The sequence below is a fragment of the Rhea americana genome, unplaced genomic scaffold, assembly GCF_003343005.1.
Source record: "Rhea americana isolate MKP2758 unplaced genomic scaffold, rheAme1 scaffold_112, whole genome shotgun sequence".
Classification (NCBI taxonomy): Eukaryota; Metazoa; Chordata; class Aves; order Rheiformes; family Rheidae; genus Rhea; species Rhea americana.
The window spans coordinates 2,994,109-3,011,455 of record NW_028185173.1 but is presented as its reverse complement, the minus strand read 5'-3'; the positions used below and the strand labels follow the sequence as shown (position 1 = coordinate 3,011,455).

The 17,347-nt window shown below is 36.9% G+C and overlaps 1 protein-coding gene across 1 annotated transcript in view; it reads right to left on the bottom strand.

The window, feature by feature from the left end:
- The window catches only part of VWDE (von Willebrand factor D and EGF domains), a gene marked incomplete at its 5' end in the record, with an annotated part of 35,090 nt that overhangs the window by 5,890 nt on the left and 11,853 nt on the right, over positions 1-17,347 (bottom strand). Inside the window, 16 exons of the mRNA XM_085316461.1 lie at positions 409-504; positions 860-955; positions 2,133-2,228; positions 3,811-3,906; positions 3,990-4,085; positions 4,393-5,052; positions 6,570-6,632; positions 7,134-7,271; positions 8,272-8,491; positions 8,608-8,858; positions 10,388-10,502; positions 10,849-10,953; positions 11,564-11,719; positions 14,240-14,376; positions 15,236-16,218; positions 16,677-16,885. Coding sequence (XP_085172587.1) covers positions 409-504; positions 860-955; positions 2,133-2,228; positions 3,811-3,906; positions 3,990-4,085; positions 4,393-5,052; positions 6,570-6,632; positions 7,134-7,271; positions 8,272-8,491; positions 8,608-8,858; positions 10,388-10,502; positions 10,849-10,953; positions 11,564-11,719; positions 14,240-14,376; positions 15,236-16,218; positions 16,677-16,885 — 3,517 coding nt within the window. The remainder of the gene's footprint in view (positions 1-408; positions 505-859; positions 956-2,132; positions 2,229-3,810; positions 3,907-3,989; positions 4,086-4,392; positions 5,053-6,569; positions 6,633-7,133; positions 7,272-8,271; positions 8,492-8,607; positions 8,859-10,387; positions 10,503-10,848; positions 10,954-11,563; positions 11,720-14,239; positions 14,377-15,235; positions 16,219-16,676; positions 16,886-17,347) is intronic.

Here is a 17,347-nt window from a genome sequence, read left to right as displayed (position 1 = left end):
TCTGTATTGATGTGGACTGGTGCCTATGTAAGTAGTAAATACAGAAACAGATGGGAAAGAGTCTGGGTTGGTGACTGCACATGCATACTACTAACCAGACTACATAATATCTGGCTAGGAGCTTAGACAGGGCTCACCAGTATGCAAMTGTAGTTGAACACTGCTCAAGAGTGAATGGAAGATAAAAAAGGAAAATTTCCAGTATTTTTTTTCTCCTTGGATATTTACTGAACCATGCATGATGCAGAACAAGAAAATCTAAGGGAAATGTAATTTCTGTTTTGCAGCTCCTCTCACATATTTGACTTGATGGAGAAATTTTAAAACATTGAATTTTGTGTCTTAAAATAACAATGTTTTCTCACAGACGACCTCATAATAGCAGCTAAGAGGAAAAAAAAATATTACCATTCTGACACTGGGCACCAAAGAATCCATGTGGACAGAGGCAAACATCTGGCTTAGTACAGGAACCTCCATTGAGACACACAGGGTCACAAAATGCTGCAGAAGTAGTGTGAGGAAAGAATGGGAAGCCATGACAACCAAATCAAATCCATAAAATATCTGCTTCTGCTGCAAGGACAGGAATTAAGCCTTTAAGACAGCTGCAGGTAACACTATTCACTTAAAACTTTTATCCAGTTCTGGGATCACTATTGGACTTTTTAGGACTGGTACCAGCAGCAGAACTAATATGGAAATCAAAGGGTTTGTGGGGCCCCACAGCAGTAAGCAGCCACCCATAACTGCTGTCAAAGCCAAGTGGTTCCAAATTTTAACCCGTGGGAGGTCCCATATACATAGCTCTAGGAACATGAACTTTTAAGAGTCTACAGTGGGGACTTTCCTATTTTACCTGTACTGCATGTAGGTCCGTACCATCCAGGTTTACACTGGCAGACATCTGGAGTAAGACATTCACCACCATTTTCACAGTGTCTGTTGCAAACCACTTCCATCCAAGAAGTCCGGGGAAAACAGCATTAAAAAAATAAGAGTAAAAATTAGTTTGTTACAATGTTATGCTTCATTCAATTCTTCTGTTATTTCCCATATTTGAACACTGGAAATCACATACAATTTCACTAGTTGAAGAGGAATTGCTGAAGAGCTTCATGCAGTCTCAATGCTGAAACAAGCTAGCACTGGACTGTAAAGATATATAAAAGGTCTTCCTGTGTAATTGTTCCTGTTTTTATTCATGTTTTTCCATTGCTTTATTCAGTGTTAGAAATCTAGAAAATTTCAAATATATTCTAAAAAAAGCAAAAGTTCAAGACCAAGATAAAAAAAGCAAGATGATGTTCTTCATCACTTCAAAGAGCACAGCTGCATGTACAGAGAGACATGAGACTATCATGGCTGTGGAAAATCATGAATCAATTYTTCAGGACAACTTCCCATCATCCTTAGTCCTGCCTAATGAAGAACAGCAATTTTTTTATGTGTCAAAACCGAAATGAAAACAAGAATAACTGAGAATGCAGAAGGACCTTTTCAATTCAGGGCCAAATATAATGATACACTCAGATTAATGATACAAACGATATGCATATATATGGACTCTCTGAATAACAGAAGTTACCAGTATGAAATCTACTCAAAATTTGAAATTGCTAAAACGCAGCATCTAGAATTTGCTAAACAAAAAAGCATCGTGAGACTATTCCAATTCTTCAGCTATGACCACAAGAAGCTTTCTGGTTTTCATGCCAGGCCAATAAAAAGGCGTCATAAATGTGCTTTTGAATTCATTTTTCCTTTATGTCTGTTTTTTCTGACCTACTATTCACTGGCATCACTTCYGAATGTACCTCTAAAATTAACCAATTCAATATGACAGAATTTAAGAAGCCAAAATGACATATTAAACATACGTGTTTATCCTGAAGGTAATCTCTCATACTCAACAATACCTCCATGTTGCTGAATGATAAATAAAAAACTTTTTGCAATTTCTTATAGTATGCTATATTTTCATTTATGTGCAAATGTGATCAAGTTAATGTTTGTAAAACCCAGCTCTGAGACCCTGCAAAGAGACATGGGTAGTGAGCATTAGATAAAGTGCACCAGAAATGTTAGCCATCATTTGTTTTATTACAACTCGGGATTTYTTTTTTACTTACTTGTTTCACATCTTGGTCCCACAAAACCATATGGGCAGGTGCAGAGATTTCTGGCCAAGCATGTGCCTCCATTTTGACAGGGTGGTTTACAATGTGCTGCAGATAAAGAATTATGTTGTTCAAGAAATCACATCTAAAAAGATGCATGGATTGGTGATGCTTTAGCAAAAGGGAAATTTTAATTATTAACAAAGCAAGCACAGAACTAGAAATAAACAGATATATGTAATAGCTTTTGACAAAAATAAGCAGCAAGAAGAGCCCAATTCCAACGACCACACAGAGTTGTGACAGGGGTGGCCACCCCAAAGAGCAGAAATCTGAGCTGGGTTCCAAGCAAGGCTCTTATCTTCCTCCTCTTCTGTTTAGCTTACAGGCACCCACATTCACTGCTGCACGCCTCTACTTGCYGCAAAAATTTCCCAGGCCAGTCTTTATGTAACTATGCAGTATCAAAAATGTGATAGAAAAAACATACATTTATCTCTCATTGAGACCTTTATTACAAGGTAGGTTTAAGGAAGCACACACCATAAGTCAAGCTAAAACACCAGAGAAGCTCAGAAGTTAGGTGTGGTCAGAATCACAGTTAAAATGGTCAGACAGTCATTTTAGATCAGATCGTAACAGACCAACCAGCCCTGCAAGAACAGTCCTGACAGCARGGTTTGAAACCTGGCTCTGCCAACCAGCAGCCCCTTATTAGACTAGCCTTGGACTCCCTGTTGCTTTTCTGCTCCCCTCAGGAAAATAGCAASGCTTCAAAAGCAGAATTGGTAAGTGCTCTTACTAGGAAAATCCTAATGTATAGTGCTGAGRACACTGTTCTGGTATGATCTGTCCCTCTCAGCTGACATGGGCCTAAAATTCAGATCTCTTTTTGCAACCGAATGTTCCAGCCATAACTATAATGCAGAAGYTGGTATCAGCATTACACTCCATCAGGAACTCCTCCTAAAAACCACAAATAAGCCAAGTGGGTCACCATGTGGGGCAACTTATGTTCTCTCTATACAATTGATGGAGAGAAGGTGGTGTTTATATTATGTGCAGACTTTTCTTCACTGAATTACAGAGAACTTCAAAGGGTTGTTTGAGACAGAATAGGTCCTTTTGTAACATTATCCTCATCCTCAAAGGGACACACATTAARATATGCCAGTATGGGAACAGCAATGCTAAGTCAAGACACTAAAGTAGGATGGCCTGGATTCCAGACACAGTTCGATGTCTACAGGGTAGGCATATGCATGCATGTGAAAGCCAAATGTAATTTGCTGTCCTTCATTTTACTGAAAGGTACTAAAAGGGCAGGTGGAGAAGGGCAGCTGCAAAAAATGTCCAACAAAGGAAGGTGACAAAAGCATTAGAAATCTTGTTCACAAGCAAATGAGAGAATCTTTTGAGTAGTTTCAGATTACTACCACGTGTATTGATGGTGCCACAGACTTAAAAAATAATATGAGACTTTGCTGTTGTGACTTATTAAATTTAGGAAGATCTGATCACAAGAAACACTTAYAGTAGATGTTAAAAAGGTAGAGTTTATGTCAACATCTTATTCAGAGTTCTGTGAAATATAACAACTGTTTCCAGTCAGAATTAASTTTCATGAAAGTCATTGGTAGTACCCTTTGGGTATCTGTGGATTCAAAATTAAAAAAAATCCCCTATTTACCTTCCTCGCAAGCGGAGCCACTGTATCCTGGCAGACATTCACAGACATTTGGCTTAATGCACTTCCCACGGTTTTTACAATCAGGTCTGCACAGAGCTGCACAAAAATCATCAGTGATCTTCAAATCATGAATTCATTGATACTAGCTACCATGGACTAAATCAAAATGCCATACTCACCATCCTGACAGTTATAACCAGAGTAACCAGGCTTGCATTTGCAAACATTGGGTGCCACACACTCCATATTTTTACCACATGTTTGTCTACATATTGCTGAAAGGCAATGAAAAAAACAATGAAAGGAGTAAGGAAAGTGCCACTGTCGTATCAGCTCAACTGTGTCTTGCCTAACATAATAAACACATCACGTGAAATCAGTTGAGCCCCTGCTCTTAAGAAGGAAAGTTGAGATACATTAGAAATGTATTAAGTGCAGCCATGCAACTGAAAGCTATACCAGAGATAATAATGAAAATGAGGAAATTCAATATGCATTTCACTGATCACAGTAACATACTTTCAAGTTAAGATAYCGCAAGTTTCTTCTTTGCAAAACATTTTTAACAGTTACGTGTAATACCTCTGCAAGTAATACCATTTCCATAGTAACCGTAAGGACAACGGCCGCATCTGATACGTCCATCCTGACTTGGTTCGCAACGTACGCCAGGAAAACAGGGTAAATCAGAACAGGTTACCGCTTTAGGCATCACTGTTTCATTTGATGTTACAGTAAATGTTTTTGGTGGAACAGTGATTTCAGCAAGAACAGATGGCAAAGGACTAGCTTTATGCTTGGCTAACAGCTGTTGAACTCTGTGAGCACTTCCTCCTCTGAAGGTTTTGCTCGGCAAAGAAAGCCCTTTGCTTATATTTATTCTGCTGCTGAGAGAAGCCTTCCTGCTAGTCTCAAAATAACTGTGGGCCTCAAYCTGTGTCCTGGTTTTCTTCTCAGGTAGTACAGCCTGGCTGCCTGATGATGCAGCCACCACAGCATTTACTGAGCCCTCTTCTGCGTGAGCAAGGTGACCGCTGCTGGTGCCGACAGTATGGCCAACGTTTCCAGGAACAGCAGATTTCACAGAAGCACCGCTTTGAGAATTAAATGATTTCCAGATGTAGGCTGGTGGAGTGCTGCTACTGGCCACTTCTGTAGAAATAAATCTTTCGGAGATGTCCGTAGAATAAGGAATATAGCTTGAGACACTTACTGCCTTGTCAAAGAACAGTTGTTGAAAAGCTACAGTATGTTAGAAAGAAAGGGGGAAAAAGTACAATAATATTACATGACTTTTTTTCTTCTGTGAGGGTGCAGAATGTCTTCTGATCAGAAAAAGAGTACGCCCCAYTCAGTCTGTGCTTCAGGAACTCTCCTCTTCCATGTGCTATGTCAGAATTTATATATTCAGTAGAATCTGGCCCCCAACTAGCACAATCAAAAGAGTTTAATGTCCTTTCCCACGCCACCACTGCTTCTCCATGGCTGGGAGATAAGGAGATAGCACCATACCAATGAGACAATCAGCCAGGGATCTTCCCCATTCTAGGTCAATGAATAGTTGTCGTGCTAGAACAAACTACCAGCGCTAGCTGGCACCATGTTGCTACCAAGCAACTGAAACAGAGTTTAACCTTAAGACACTGCTTATGGAGCAAAAGTGCATCTAAGTGCCAGTAACAAATCTCAAAGCAGGTATCTGGTCACAAGTATGKATGTGCTTACACTTACTGATACATCAAATTATGTATTTCATGTGAATTATCCATCATCTTGTAGAAAAAGAACTCTTAGAACTCTCAAAACTTTTTTTGTCAACTTATAAGTTTCTGAATGGATTTTATTAATGGAATATTGCACATGTTCTATAAAAACAAAGACAGACTCAACCTCCTCTTTGAAAAGAGTGCAAAGTGAATGAAAAGTTCTTTTTATACCCTCTTGGAAAGTGGGCATTATGGTAGATCGTGGAAAAGAGTGCGATACTAATCTCAGAATGGCAGAATGCCTTATATGGGCTTTAGCAGGAATGAAATAAGAGGAAATTATTCTACCTGACTTAAAATCTGTCCCTAATCTCATCCGAGATTGTACTAGACAGCTATTTACGAAAGGTTAAACTTTTCTGAATCTTATTACRAAGTGCTATGCCTCCCACTGCTGAAAAGCACACTGTTTTGCAGCTGAGGAAGAATTATCCAGCACTGGTAGTTGACAGAGAATATTCCTCCTCCCATATTAACAACTTAGAGATAAATGGGAAAAGACATTCAAGGAGAATTTCCTGTGAACAAGGCCCCAGCAGGCACAGACTTGGAAATGCCAGCAATAGTATTTATGGAGTTTTGGAATTAAGAACATTCGTTTGCCATATCCTTCACCTTTCTTTTGAGTTAAAGCATTAAAATGGCATTCAACATAATGCCATAAACTTTTGCTTATCTCATGTAACAGATGTCCCTACCCCATATTACCTACTTTATAGCAGTGATTAGTCACAAAAACAAAAGGCAACAGGAAGAATGCTGTACATCACACTGTCAATAAAATGACTAGACTAACCTAAGGGATTTGTTGATATTGACATTTTGGTGTCATTTTTCAGATTGGAAATAGGAATACAACCAAAACAATGAATTGAACTGAGTTAAATTGAAAAAATAAAGTGAGTAATATAAAACTGACTAGAACCTTTATTTGCCTGCTATATTCTTATCAGTATGTGAATTCGAAAAATTCGAAAATTCATGAAAAATCACCTTTTTTCCCTCCAGTTTCTCTTGTGGAATCCTCTCCTTCAACATTAATGTCTTCAAAGCTTTCTGAAAACAAAAGATGTGAAGGCATGTTAGTAGCTACTTTTTTTCAACTTCAAATAAACTATGAATAAAGTTTTAGCAAATAAGAATAACTGAAAACTCTGAGAGAGCAGATGAAGAGTAAAATAGTTCCTTAAAATAGAGTATATAAAATTCAATAGAGAATATAAAAAATGCAAGTTACTCAGGAATTGCATAATAAGATGGTAAAAATAAATGTTTAGGCACCTTGTCAGGCAAGTGTTTTGATTTGAATAGTTCTTTCTTAAGGTATCAAACAGAAAAGCATTTTGAGTGTTCTACAGCTACCTGGCCCAGTGTATTCTGATGCTGTTGCCAAATGAGATTGTTCCAGCAGTCAGAGAAAAACATCCATTTCTGTTAACTACTGAAGAGAGTTCTAAGTTAGAAACATGTAATAATCAAAAATATCTTACCTGAATTAGAAAAAGATAATAGTATTCTTATGAAAAATAGATTATTTTTCATAATATTTTATCATACCGTAACATGATTTTCCATCTCCTCGCAGATTATTTGGGCATGGACCACAATGGTAAGAACCAAAAGTATTGAAGCAAAACACTCCAGGGAAGCAAGGACTGGATTCACATTCATCTACGTCATCTTGACAATTTTTACCTGAATTGAAATATAGATTTTTATAATACTGTGTCACTAGACTTTGGCAGTATGTTTATAAAAGCAGAGTGTACGTAAGTGCTGAATTAGAAAAAGTTTGTCTATCAGGAAGAACAAAGTGTCTCAGTATGTCCATTGAAGTACAACTGGCAAGGTTTGCCATTCACATATTTTCACATACAGCAAGTATTTTAATCATTGCAGAATATAGAGAGGATGGGCTTTGTGGACTACATGATTCTACGCAGGCATGGAAGTAATCACTCTGTAAGCAGACTCAGTACTCCTATGTTTTACTATGTTGCTGAATTTACCTCTGGGGAAGAGGATATGGAATTTTGCTCCCCTAATCACTTGTTCTTGCAATGTGCTCAGCTATAGTATTAATCAATTGTTAAAATAGTCTGAATAAGAATTATCAGTCTTAACTTATCATTTAAAAACATAAAAAGAATCTCTCCTTTGGCAATATTTACAAGCTGGAACACAGGGCTTGAAATGGCTGATGACTCTGGTCAGATGCATGGCCAAACTTGCTCAAYTTCCTTCCAGCTTAAGCACTGGGAGGTCCAGGTTTCTCATCGYATTTAAGAAATACAGATTTCCTCTTGAAATCCATATACACATAGGAATTTAACTCTTCTATTGATTCAGCAAAGCCATTTCTACATAGAAAGAAAAATCAAGTCTAGCATTTACTAACTTTATTAAACCATTGTTTTCAGCATGAAGTTGCCAGTGAACAAGAAATACGAYTTTGAGCCACAGATCACAGTTAACAGCTTGCCTCACATTTTACCCATTCTTCTGATGCATCTGTGTTGTAACACATGCAAGACAAATCTTGAAGTATATTGTATATAACTTTATCACACTACCACAGTATTTCTTCTTCTTACTGTAACAGTAAGCTATTTTCAGTCAATARAAGTTAAAAAAATCTATAGAGATAAAACTAGAAACTGACAGTTGTCACTACATGTATAAAGTAGTAACTTACCTTGAAGTTCAGGTGGACATTCACAGTAATAGCTGTTTATTCCATCCACACATCTGCCAGCACCACATTGGTTAGGTTTACATTCATCAGTATTCTCTTGGCAGAGATCACCTTTAAATCCAGCCATACATGCACAAAGGTATCTTCCACTTCCAGGAGGGAAATTAATATCTGTCACACATGAGCCATTGTTTAGGCAATCACATGATTTTACATTGACCTACAAGACAAGTCCAGTAGAAAAGATTTCTTTTTTTTACAAGCTAGCAATAAATTTTGTAAATAAATATCTTAAAATTTTATTAGTATGAGCCATTTGACTGCAATATTCATTACCTCTATTTCTACCTTTGTCTCTGCATTGCAGTCATCTGTCAAGGAAAATATTAATTTATGGGGATTCTTAGATATAGCTTTCCATAAAAGGAGACCTGATGGGGAAAGACTGGCACCTTCAGGACCAGACTCCAATGWAAAAAGAATAGCAGAGCCCTCTGGATCTGAAGCCAAAAATTGATATAYGAAATCTTCTCCATAGAAAGTCTGTAGCATTCCCTGAAAAGTTTGAAGCACTGGAGGTTGGTTGTCTGCAACAAAGGAGATGTTTTCTCTTTCAAGCAAGAATTGCAGTACATTATTACATAAATTAAAAAGCAATATGTCTTTCTATTAAAGAAGTTGTATATAATTATTTCTTTCAAAATGTAATGTTATTTGAATGGTACAGCAAAAAACACTAGACACTTTCCTTGTAGCTATAACAAAACTAGCAAGAAATTAGCTATGCCATGCAAGAGTTTGTTAAGATACATTGCTTCTGTAGACAGAAATCACTTGAAATTATTTGAATTTAAACTGTATTATAGCTAAGCAGAATTACAGTTTGCAGATGAAAGYGCAGATAAATAAAACTCAGATGTGATTGGTACTTCCTTTAAGAAACAAACAGACATTGATAAGGAATATCTGGAACTGGGCTGCAGTGATCGTCTTGGCATAAGTGAGCATGAGGTGATGAAAGAGCCAATACACTCACTGTTCCTTGAAGGATTTCAACCACATGACAACTTACTCATTGATCTGACACCCTGCTCCTTGAGTCCTGCCTTTGAGTATTTGTTTAGGCCATGTACCTATGCCATGGATGTGAATCATGCCCGAATATTAACTGTTAACAAATATGACCTGCCATTTAAYCCAGTTTCTTGCATTTCTCTCTTGTCTGGTGTCAGCCAGTCAGAGAACCCTCGGAGCAAAACATCACATAAAACATTGCTAGGAGGTCTAAAAGCTGTTACTTTTATTTATGCAAGGCTCTTAACGCAACTATCAGTGCAAAGGCTGCATGCAGAAAGGCTGCTTGTTGTTARCGTATTTGGAACTACATTGCTGCCATTGCACTTTAGATATCTCTGGAGAACATAAAATTTTACAGGTGCATTCTCTGTTATATTCTCTAATACCTTGCTTGCAATTTTGGACCCACAGGTAGCTGAACCCACTGGTTTTGATCCACATGAGGGCAACATGAAAAAGAGTGGCAGCTTATATACTACTAACACCCTAACTGAATTGGTCTCACCACACAGCTGACCCTGCTTTGAGCAAGAGGTTGAATTAAATAGCTTCCTGACATCTCTTCTGATCTGAATTTTCCTTTGATCCTATGATAAAATTCTTTGTACATAGGCTATAATACATATATATATATATATATATATACACACACATACACACAAATAATGAAACAACTTGCCTAAGAATATCTATCTATCGTTAGAAAATATCTTTTATTCCTAAAAGCTGAACACAAACATTTGTGGGTATAGTTGTGCCAAAAATTAGAAGACTGCAAAGTGCTAATTAGCTGATTGTTGATCATTTGCATTACAGTTACTTTTGATGGTTACTATGAGGGGGTGGAAAAAAAGYCTGACTTTCATATATCTGATCTGAAAAAAATGAAATACCCTTTTCAAAATGTAAGATGAAAAACAAGACCAACTTAAAAACTAAAAACACTTACATAGTTAAAACTTCACTATATCCATACATTTTGAAAACTTAGTAGATTTTCAAGTTATTGCTATTATAAAAGAAACTATTTAGAACTTACTTTCAACAACTGACCAAGTTAACTTTGATATGTCAGGTCTGCAGAGTAAGCAAGGGCTGCTTGGATTTGTATCACCTTCACCATAACAGAGTCCATTTATGTTGCATGTTTTCTCCTTTAGAGAAATAACAACGATGTGATTCATTAATYTTCTGTTGTCAAACAATAAATCTGAATGTATTTGTAAAGCGCCAAATAAAGTCTGATCTATCCTACACTTCAACTATTTTTAAAAATAAACCACTAAAAACACGTTCATTTTTATTTGGTAATTATATTAACGTTAATTTCTTTCCAAAGCTGCCAAATCCCAGCTTCAGTATTTGTGCTTATCATTTCTGCGCATGGAAAATCCCTGTTGAAAACAAGAGGTGGGTTTGCATATAGTCTCCTGATTTATATAGATTTTTTTTCCATCTGCATATTTTCATAATAAATATATACAGTAATGAAATATTTACCTTTAATGTACATAACCCTGATTCCTGTGGTTCACACATTTGACAGGCTCCATCATACAATATCATTGTTTTAGAGTTGCTATAAATGAATCCATCATTGGAAATCTGTAAAATGTAGATAAGAAATGGATTAACACAGATAGGCATCACCCTATCACCAGCATGGACTGCTAGCATGGGATTCAACTCCTACATAAACACCTACATTTAACTGTTTAATCTCTTAAAATAGTCAGCAGAAATCTAGCCAATCCTGCCAATAAGTCTAGACAGATATTTAACTGACTAGATGTAGGTGTCTCCTTTACGGTAAACTCAATAGTTTTCTAGGCTTTATTGACCTTATTGAGTCAGTCTTTACGAGATCTCARATGTCCATCTCACTTACAGATTCATGCATGTAGACTAGAATCAACTCAATTTTCCCATAAGTGTCCAATGTCATTTGAAATGCTCTAGGGTAACCATCTGGCATTTAACTTCTTATCTTGAAGGATAGGTCCTAGGTTGTGTCTGCCAGTACCCTTGCATGGGAGCAGTCTCAAATGGCACTCAACACTTATGTTTAGGTGATGAAAYTGAGACCCTAAGTTAAGCAAGTTGAGTTCCACACTTAGAACCATAAAGAAAAAAATAAAGAGGATAATATCTACACAATATATTTTCCCTATAACAAGAATATCTTTAAGTGAATATTTGAAATTTCTGAGAGTACCTTTATTTGCCACCTGGCAACAGGTTTATCATCAACAAGATCCACGACATCAGACTGCTGGCCATCGCTTGGTAACTGACAGTCGACAGTCCTGGCACTTTGGAAGGCAGCTGGCATAATTAGAGGTTCTCCAAGAATCCACTGGCTATCTTTATACTAAATATTAAGACAGTCTGTTTTTCAGTGCAACGCATTACAAAAGTATTTTCATCTCACACAAAACACAAATTGCACTGTATTTGAACATGTCTCTGGATTAAAGTGCTATGTGAAATATTAATTTACTATTATTTGCACAGGAATCGATTTCTACCTAATCCAGTAATTAGGATATTGACAGGTAGCCACTGAACTCTTGCACAAGCCAATAAATTTTATCACAGCCCCTGTAGACTTCTCTCCTAAACTGTCGTGAGGGCAAGTCATCCAAATATCTATCTTCAGAGTTCAAGATATATTAAAAAAAGGGGGGATGATAATATTTGACTAAAGTCTTAATATCAACAGGAGTTCTTCCTGTAAGAAATAAAAAGCAGGGCTAAAAGCATACTGAAAATAAATTTAGGTGGAAGTAAGAATCCAGGCAGATTATGAATCTAGAGAACAAGAAGATCAGAAATCATTCTGAGCTTGATTAGGTTTTATCGAGTTGTCCACCATTACTTGCTTCAGCTACAGCAGCCAGTCAAGCCACCTTTATTTAATCTCAGTTCTGACATGAGGAGTCATCTGCTGATAAGGCCATGTGTTTTTTTTTTTTTTTTTTTTTTTTTTTTTATGAACAGAAAAAAATAACCTCACATAGAAACATTTGCTGAATGGACATACAGACTATTTTTGTTCAAACAAAACACTTTGGCTTTTTTATTCCTATAACTGTTAAAGAAATTCTCAGCAGGAGTGAGTAAAAGGAGTATCTAAATGCTTCTAAATATAAAATTTTGAGAGGATTTAGTTACATAACCTTTGAAATGTGATGGAGTCTCTCTATCCAAAAATCTTTTGTCATTAGCTGGAGGCATGTTCAGCTATTTCCTTCAGAAACATTAAGTAAATTCTGGATCTGTGTAATCATAGACTCCTTGGTCATGTCCTACCAAAATCTTTAGCAAGAGAGATTTACTAGTCCTGCATCTGTGAGGTCATTCAATACAGATTTCTTCGAATTACCTCTCTTATTATCATGCATGAGATCTACATCCTTTTCAGCATAGTAGGACAAACCCTGGACAACGGGTCTGATTCAGCCTTTCACAAGTGAAAAGATGAAAATTGAGAAATTCACTTTGTACTAACTCTAAAGTCTGCCAAAATGACTCTTCCATGAAATATTGACCTCTCAAGTTTTTCTCAAAATACATGGAGTTCTATATTATTGCAACTCTATAGACATTTCCATGAAGCCACTATTAATCCAGCCTGGGGCAAAAAGAAAAAAAAAAAAAATCCTTTCTTCGGTATTTTCAGGGAAAAACAATCAACTTCCTCCTGAACTTCAGATAAAAGCAGTGGGTTTTGTTTCCTACCTGGATCTTCTCAGTGAGAAGATCATCAATAAAAGTGATTTAACGGAAAGTTTTTGTAGTTGGGAGCCAAGTATACTACCACAAGGAGCATTATATCAGAAAATCTTGCCCTGACTTAAGGGTGAGACATCTCAAACTGTGGTAAGTAAGCTCCCGATAACTGTCTCACTGTGAGCTTGGTCTAAAAGACTTTTAACCTAATGGAGTGTAAATTTACACTCCAGTGCAAAGACTGGAGTCATTTCTAGCCAACCTGCAGATGAGTGGATACGTGTTGTGCTCAAGAAAAATCTATAGCCCACATTGCTTAATCCGTCAAAATCATCTTAGCATCTGCTGGCACTAGCTAAGCAAAACTCCTCTGCCTTAAGAATGAAAGTTTCCCACTGAACATTTCCCCCATCATCCCATCAATGAAACACCATTTTACTTTGGAGCTTTTTTAATTTTCATTTCCAAGATGAAGAAAAACCTCAAACCTACAGATTGTTTATATCAGGCTAACACTTTAAATTACTTAAATGCCTTGGGCAAATTCCAGGTTTGGATAACAACATTCTGTCTATATTGATTCCTCCTAAAACTGTATACATTTGTATAAAATCTCCTGTTCAAGCCTGGGGTACAGGGCTGAGGTTATTAAATAGCCAGGATATTCTACCCCAGAGAAACTTAGAACATATCAAAAATGCCTTTCTGTTTTTGTAACAGATTTATTATATTTATAAAAGGGCTATTTCAAGCATTAGATTGGGACAGAAATTCTAGAAATGTCTTTAACCTTGCTGCCCTTTTTCAAAAAAGTAGCTCTTCACTTCCTCTCTATAAGCACTTAAATAAAAGAAAAACAATGTACTAGCTGCWACCAATAGAGATGCCCTTGCCCTTTCCTGATGGATAGCTGCTGTATGCCGCTGTCTCCCTCTCAGCTGCTAAATATTCCCGTTATGTTTTGGATTCCTCTTATCACTGTGGAAGTGGCAATCTTGCAGACTTGAGTGTCTGCTGGAAAGTGCTGAGTCCCTCCGCTTTTAGCTTCTGCAAAAGCATTGGGTTGTGCCCACATAAATGATTAATAACTGGCTCACCTAATTGGACATTTTTTTTGCATACTCTGAGAAACTTAAAGGTGACGTTACTATACATATACCTGTAATTTGCTAATTTCACATTTCAGAGCTGATGACTCCCTGAAGCCATGTCCAAAAGCTCTCACCGACGTGCAGTCATACTGTCGAATATCACATAACCCAGCATTCTCCAGCTCTGTAATTTCTGGAACCTGGTCTTTGAAGCAGAGATTAGACAGTGAAAGTTGATACATTAACTGATTCATATGCGTTTGCATTAAGTAATGTGTTTATTTATCCATCCAACTAAGAAAACTATACAAATGATGTTATCCAGTATTTTTTGCTTCACCATTTGAAATCTTCATTCTTTCTATTACAAATGCTTGTGAGACAATTCCAGTACAAGTTTAAAAGGTTTACTACTATTTCACCTCTTCCTCCATTTGTTTTTAAATAAGCTACTAAAATAAAAATGCCATTTCAAAATAAAATATTAAAAGATTTCATTTGAAAGCATTTTAACTTTGTTAATACTGTTTCTCATACTTCTCCAGTGTGTCTGCTTATCTACATTTTCTATTTACTGTAAAAATCTGCCCAGCAACATTTGTTGTAGCTCTTTTTTTCCTCATTATCAATTGTGTTTCCACCATGTTTAACAGTTTGCTTACACAGACGTAACATCACCAAAATGAAAAGCATTCTGCTTGYGGTTAATAAATAGGATTATATAGTTTATAAACAATAGGGAACAGACAGAAGTGGTATCTTCCCTGCAGAAGACAGGGAAGAATGTGAAAACATGCTAACCTATTGGGACAGTACTGTGGATTGCAACCTCCCATTTAAGAAATATGACATACCATAAACTAAGCCCATGTTTTGCCCTAGGGAAACAAGAAGGCCAAATAGAAAGCAATTCTAAACTGGAACTAAGCTGCTGGATAACAAACAGCCCCACTGTAGGGAACCTCTGCCAGTGCACAAAGCAGGAAAGAGGCAGTAAAATAAACCTAGGGTGCACAAACATCGAAAATGCTATTTAAGTAAATCTTATTGTTTTGTTCACTTACCAGACAGTATGCTGCAGTCATAAGAGCTATAGCCTTGAAAACATGCACAACCCCATTCTATACATTCTCCATTACCACTGCAGAGATTGGGACATTTTAAGGCAATAAGTAGGTTCTCAACTGACCCTTGAAGATCCTGTTGGTTGTAATTTATTTCTTCTAAAACTCTCTTCTCACATTCATTCTCTAGAAGAGGTAAGAGAGCTTCTGCCCAGCTGAGGTCATCTTTCAGCAGCAAATCTTTAACGCACATGTCTATTGCATCCTCTAATCGCCTACCAAGAAGGCCACCACAAGATCTTCCTATACTGGAATTAACTATTGCCTGTTGGCACAATCCCAAAGCACTCGACTCAGTCAGGCCTGAAGGTGTGGGCCAGGAAGGAAGAAACTTTTGGTGTGTATCACTGGCATGGTCCTCCGGAAAAAAATAGCTATACCCTTCTAAGTCTGTTTGGCTAAGACTTTGGAATGGAAATACTGGACGATATTCATAATAATTTTGGCGTTTCCCTCTACTTGTATTAGATTGGCCTTTGAGAAGACGAGCCCTGTAATTGCGAGGATTTCTTCTAATGCCTGAGCTTGAAGTTCCTTGTCTTTCTATCCAAGTGTTTTCTACTGAACTTGTGTTTACCAGTGATACTTTGTGAAATGTGGTTTGCTTCTGAGATTGACCGTTCCTCTGCAGAAGTGAAGAAGAATCCATTTCATGTGCAGAYGAACGTTTCTTTAAGCCTCTGACAAGATCAATAGGACTGAGATACTCAGCAGTGACATCCAGTCCTGGTATCAAAGAAGGAAATCTACTATTCTCACTTTCTTTGCAAGAGAGAGGAAATTCTGATTTATACACTGACTCTAGTTTATTTTCAGGTTGATACAGTCCAGCATATTCAAGTGTGCAGTCACAGAAGGCTCTTTTTGTAGAAGATGTTAAAGAAGCAGGTGTCTTGTCAAACAAGCTGTCTCCTGGTGAAATTCTAGGGAAAAAAAAAAGAAAAAAAGAAGCTGTATCTCAAATGCCTTGTCTATTTTCTTTGTCTTAGTAAGAATGTGGTGTTTGTTTTGCTTTTTGCTGTTTCATACTTCTATACTACAGATGACAACATCTGCAGCATTCAGCTAAATTTAAGGACCCCAGCTAAATTACAAAACTATGAGAGTAAYTTTTAACAAATGGGATGAGTGACTTTTCTGTAAGTCTTGGTATTTTGTTCAAAACTTATTCAAACTGATCTTATATCATAATTACTACTTAAATACTAATTTGATGCTTCAGTTTCAATTTACACCAAAATTAATCRTGGAAAGTAATGATGGCATTTTAACATCAACTTTAAAAGTTAGAAAGATTTTTTTATTTAGACAAGTTAGGAGTGCAAAGGAAAGGTTGAACCAAAAATGACGGTATTTGATTGAAACAGAAGTATTTTGTTACCTCCATTCGTTAATAAAAGAAAAAGGAACATTAGAATTGTTTGGGATTTCCATCCCACTTGCAGTGTGATAGTCATTTTCTGCACTTCCATCAAAGGTGCCACAGAGTCCCATTGTATTTTTGTAATCTGAACTGGGTGCCCTAAGCGTTATGCTCATTCCCCATTCACTCACATCAGCACGAACGAAAGCTCCAGAAGAAAACAAAACCTAAAAAGAGATTGGCAATATCATCATGAGAAACACTTTTAATAAAATTAGGTATGTTCGTTGGTAAGGAACAATTGACAAAGGCCAAGTGTATAAAAACATTCCATTAAACTCAGGCTCTAACCAATCTGGATCAGAACATTTTTGTTTTTTCTTTTTTTTTTGCAAAGCCTTGTAGAAAAGTCCTGTACATCTCAATCTCAGCAAGTATGACTGTCAGCTAAGGCAGTGCACTGCAGGCCAATAAATTTCATTCATCATTAGCAGATATTCTGTGGAAGGTCAATAACCTCAAAACCAGAAAGAATCAAAAATCCAGCTGGGCAAAGAAAAAGAGACCACTCACTCATCATATGCTGGCACAGGGCAAGGGATAAATAATTCTGGTCATATGAATTGATTCTTTGGTGACACCTTTCTCAGCTGTCTTTCTGTGAGCTTTATGATTCTCYGCATGTAAGT